Raw genomic sequence first — 4,697 nt, 5'->3', positions numbered from 1 at the left:
CCTGGTCATGGTAAGCTGAGTGTAGGCAGAGGGAGGCAAAAGCTTTCTTAGATTATAACTTTTAGGTTGCAGATTGCTTTAATGGCGGGCATATCAAACACACTGTATTACCTCACTCGCGGCTGGCGGCCGCGGTAGCGGGTGGGGGAGATGTATATATTTTTAAAGTTGTGATATCGCCATTTGACTGTTCATATATATTTCCAACAGCCTTAACATCAAATTCTCCCTCTATGATTGCAATGTACTATCTATTTATTTTGTTGGGCAACTGAACAATACCTCTGATACAGTATTATATCTAATCCACCTAAGTTTTGCAGGGTTTTGACATTCCAAGACATATCCACTTTGCCTTTCTATCTCCATTAAGATGGCCTAGATAACCTTGTGGTATAGCTCGCTCACATGTCTCTAAGGATATATATATATATATATATATTGTTTAATTTGCTGAACCTTGCTTTTTATACGGGAATATAATAGCTGTTGGTACATCTAATTATACAAATGACATCTTTTCTGGTTAGTTGTGTCTCTTGACACAAGTTCTTCTGTGTTGTTTTGTCTTTAATTTGTTGTGATAAATCTTACCCTTGTATACCCCCAAAACTGTTTATAAGTATCTTTATAGTAGATCCATGTGTGGTCTGAAGTGCTAAACGGGGGTTCAGAAGGAAATACACCGAACTAGACAATGTGTTATTAAATAATGGCCCCCATCTTTGAGTATAAATTGCAGATTGTTATCACTATGTTTTAATTGTTCCATTTAATAGAGGGGTTTATCTTGATAATTCATTTACTCAACGACATATTGTATTATAATATTTCTGAGGTATGCTATGATGTATACATATTATGATGTGTACTTTTGTTTGTTATGAATAAAGCTTTTTTGAAAACTTAAAAAAAAAAAAAAAAAAAAAAAGATTAGAGGAACAAGTGTGCATAAGAAAATAGGGTGCATGAAAATCATGTAAATAAATATCATATGCTTCTTATTGTTTGATTAACTAGTTTTCCAGGTATCGACATGTTGGGGTGAAACACAATCCTGTAGAAAATATTATATAATTATTATCTACAAATATTTCCATAGATTTTATGTTGGCTTTTGTAGAAAAATCATTAGATAAACTTTACTACATAAATATTAAGCAGAAATGCTAATGATAATTTCAAATGATAAACAAGTTTTGCTCATATGATTTTTATTTAATAGCAGAGTAGAAAACATGCAGCTTGTTTAAATAGCTTTTTTTGTGCTTTATTTATGTTTTATTATATGTTATCTGATTGGCTTCATTTTACAAATATTCATGAAAGCAAAGTTTTTCTGGATTTAATTATCCAATCTTTTTAAGTAAACCTCCAAGTGCACTACCAACCAAACCTAATACTGGCCCTATAATGCGTTTCTCTTTTTCCTCTTGATTGAAGCCTCTGGTTTCCTTTTCAGAAGCTTCCTCTGGATGATCCAAGGAATCTAGATCACGCACTGCGGCTTCCAGTCTTTTCATCACTTCATGATCTTCAGCTGTTCTCTTCCCATTCGCAAAATGCTCAGCCAATCCTTTAGCCAAGCCTTTTAAAGCTGATTTACCAGCACTTAGGAGGGCTCCTCCTATACCTCTGATTTCCCTCAGTGATTCTTCATCTAAAACATCCCTCTGTCTCAGAGACTGTATTGCGGCTTCCAGTCTTTTCAAGCTGTTTAAAATTGATTTACCAGCACTTTTGTAACCTCTGATTTCCCTCAGGGATTCTTCTTCTAAAACATCCCTCTGACTCAGAGACTGTATGTCGTTCTCTTCACTAAAAATAAATAAATAAATCAGATTGGTAAACAAATTTTATGACTTTAACATTTTAAGATTAAACTACTTATTGTTTTTTAAAATATATTTTATTTTCTGAAAGCACAGTTCTACCTAATTAGGACAGATGGACACACCTGGTGCTCTGATGGCTTTTGCTTAGTCTGTAGTACCACTGAGCAAATAACAGACGTCAGTAATTGCTTATAAAAAAAGCAGTTACATTTTTTAACCCCTTAACAACCAGCGCCGTACCCTGTACGTTGCTGCAGTCCTGGGCTTCTCTCTGCCGCGATGTCACTAAAAATAGCGAGATCACATGGGGTATATTGGACACTGCTGAAATTAAGTTGCAGAGTTACCGATGCAGAGAGGGCCACTCTGTGGCTCTCTCTGTATCAGACAGCGGTGGTGCAGATTGTTTAAGGAAGTAGGTGGGTGGGCAGTCCATCGCTGGAGGGGGCAGGAGGAGGGCAAGAGCGGGTGGGACCGCTACGCCACGCTACAGACAAGAGGGAAAAAAAGCTGCGTCAGTGAAGGGGAAGGAGGGAGGAGGGGCAATGAGGGGTATCCTATGTGGGATCCGTTGAGGGAAAGAGATCTGGGAAGGGGAGGGGGGTATGGTAATAAGTGGGGGCAGCTACACTACAGAAAAAAATGGGTGACATAAATTAAAAATGAGGTCAAACTGGGTACTGGCAGACAGCTGCCAGCACCTAAGATGGTGTCTAATAGGTAGAGGGTGCAGGGTTAGAGAACTGTTCGGGGGGATCAGGGAGGTTGGGGGTAAGGGGGGATTCTACACTGCAGAAAGGATATTTAAAAAAATTATATTTATATATATATATATATATATATATATATATATATATATATATATATTAAAAAGCCTTTTATTTTAGTACTGGCAGACTTTCTGCAGGTACTTTAGATGGGGGTGACCATTGTGGGGTGGGAGAGGGAAGAGAGCTGTTTGAGAGGCAATAGGGGGGAATTAGGGGTGGATCGGGAGAGGGGATGTGTCAGGTGGGAGGGTAACCTGTACACTAAAGCTAAAATTAACCCTACAAGCTACCTAATTAACCTCTTCACTGCTGGGCATAATACAAGTGAGGTGCACAGCAGAATTTAGCAGCCTTCTAATTAACAAAAGCAATGCCAAAGTCATATATGTCTGCTATTTCTGAACAAAGGGGATCCAAGAGAAGCATTTACAATGATTTGTGCCATGATTGCACAAGCTGTTTGTAAATTATTTCAGTGAGAAGACTAAAATTGTAAAAAAGGTAACAATTTTTTTTTATTTGGTCCCATTTGTTGGTGAAATGGTGGCATGAAATATACCAAAATGGGCATAGGTTAATATTAGGTTTGTCTACTAAAAAAAAAGATATAGTTTTGTTAGGTAAATATAAAAAAATGCTCTATTTCTGTTTAAATGTAGTGATGCCAACAATGCTCTGGTCTTTTAGGAACGTTTTTGTCTGAAATGCTTAGTCCTTAAGGGGTTAAATTGGGTATTTAGGCATTTGTATTTGTACCAAATTAGTTTAAGTTATTAAAAACTGATTATTTCTCTCTCCCTCTCTCTCTCTCTCTCTCTCTCTCTCTCTCTCTCACTATTTAGCTCTCCTGTTCAAGTGCACACCACTGGGAGTACATTTTTTATGTGGGTGGCTTAGCTTGTTTTACAAGTTGAAAGTAAAAAGTTAGCTTCCTTTTAACATCTTACTACATTTTTGTGCTCTCATATAATGTAATGTGTATATGTACTGGATGGAAAATGGAAGCAGATAGCACTTTACATTAGACACATTTTTGAAAGCTTTATGTCACAAAATTATTACCACATATGGAAATATGACCATTGCGTTTTTTAAGAATTTAGTATCTCTTTTGAATATTTAGTAGTTTCTCTGAAATAAAATATTCATATCTAAAATAAATAGTTTTGATAGTTCTTTCCTTGAATATTTATTTTACCTTCGTGCATATGCAGATACTATTAAAATGGACACTGCAACTATGTACTTAAAATTCATCTTTACCTGTTAAAAGTAAAGAAAAAAAAACAATTAGAACCATATCACATTTTTACTAAATGTGTTGATTTAAATCTCATTAAAGAAACATTAAAACACAATTACATTAAAGTCAAAATTAAAATATCATGATTCAGATAGAGCATATGCAATTCTAAACTGCTTTCCATTTTACTGCTGTTGCTTTGTTTATTTAGTATCCATTGTTGATAAGCATACCTAAGTAGGCTCAGGGGCTGGAGCTAGCTGCGGATTGGTGGCTGCACAAATATGGCTGTTGTAATTGGCTTACTGATGTGTTCAACTAGCTCCAAATAGTGCACTGCTACTCCTTCAATAAAGGATACCAATAAAATAAAGCTAAATTTATATTAGAAGTAAATTGCAAAGATGTTTAAAAATGCATTTACATGAGATTAGGGATTCATGTCCCTTTAATGAAATAGATTTTTAATCATTCAGTTGCACAAAATAATGTTTATGATATTTGCAAACTGTTTTATTCTATTATCTGAAGTGTATTTTATTTTTATTTTTAATTGAGGACATAAAGATAATAACATACATTATACATGAAATAGGCGTTATGAAGATATTCACGTCATATCTGAAAAAAATTGTGTAAATTTGGGTAAAGTCCTCATTTTACATCCCCTTATAACCATATGTTAGGTTACACTTGGACCAAAGTTGATAGTCTTATTAAAGTCCAGGGGTTATTGTAAAGCGATATAAAGGAATAAACATAAAAAAAACAAAAAACTGCATCCAACTAAAGATCATTGTACACATAATATTAAGAGGAATGAGGATTTCTCAAGAATCCTCTCTAGTG

General features: G+C 35.1%; 1 protein-coding gene across 1 annotated transcript; it reads right to left on the bottom strand.

Moving 5' to 3' along the window:
* Positions 1 to 1,197: 1,197 nt before the first annotated feature.
* LOC128651647 (bombinin-like peptides 1) lies at positions 1,198 to 3,862 on the bottom strand. Its single transcript, XM_053704648.1, has 2 exons — positions 3,804 to 3,862; positions 1,198 to 1,818 (listed from the first exon to the last, which is right to left on the bottom strand). Exons 1-2 carry the CDS (start codon positions 3,860 to 3,862, stop codon positions 1,350 to 1,352), a joined length of 528 nt encoding a protein of 175 aa, XP_053560623.1. The 3' UTR covers positions 1,198 to 1,349.
* Positions 3,863 to 4,697: the final 835 nt, after the last annotated feature.

The sequence above is a fragment of the Bombina bombina genome, chromosome 3 (genome assembly GCF_027579735.1).
Source record: "Bombina bombina isolate aBomBom1 chromosome 3, aBomBom1.pri, whole genome shotgun sequence".
Classification (NCBI taxonomy): domain Eukaryota; kingdom Metazoa; phylum Chordata; class Amphibia; order Anura; family Bombinatoridae; genus Bombina; species Bombina bombina.
Note: the sequence above shows the minus strand (reverse complement) of the source record. Positions and strands in the feature narration are given on the sequence as shown.

Bases quoted from the DNA above. Each gene is read 5' to 3' on its own strand.
- LOC128651647 (XM_053704648.1), bottom strand. From the start codon at position 3,862: ATGAATTTTAAGTACATAGTTGCAGTGTCCATTTTAATAGTATCTGCA. The intron at 1,819-3,803 runs GTAAAATAAATA...ATTTATTTTTAG, and splicing joins GTATCTGCATATGCACGAAG to TGAAGAGAACGACATACAGT.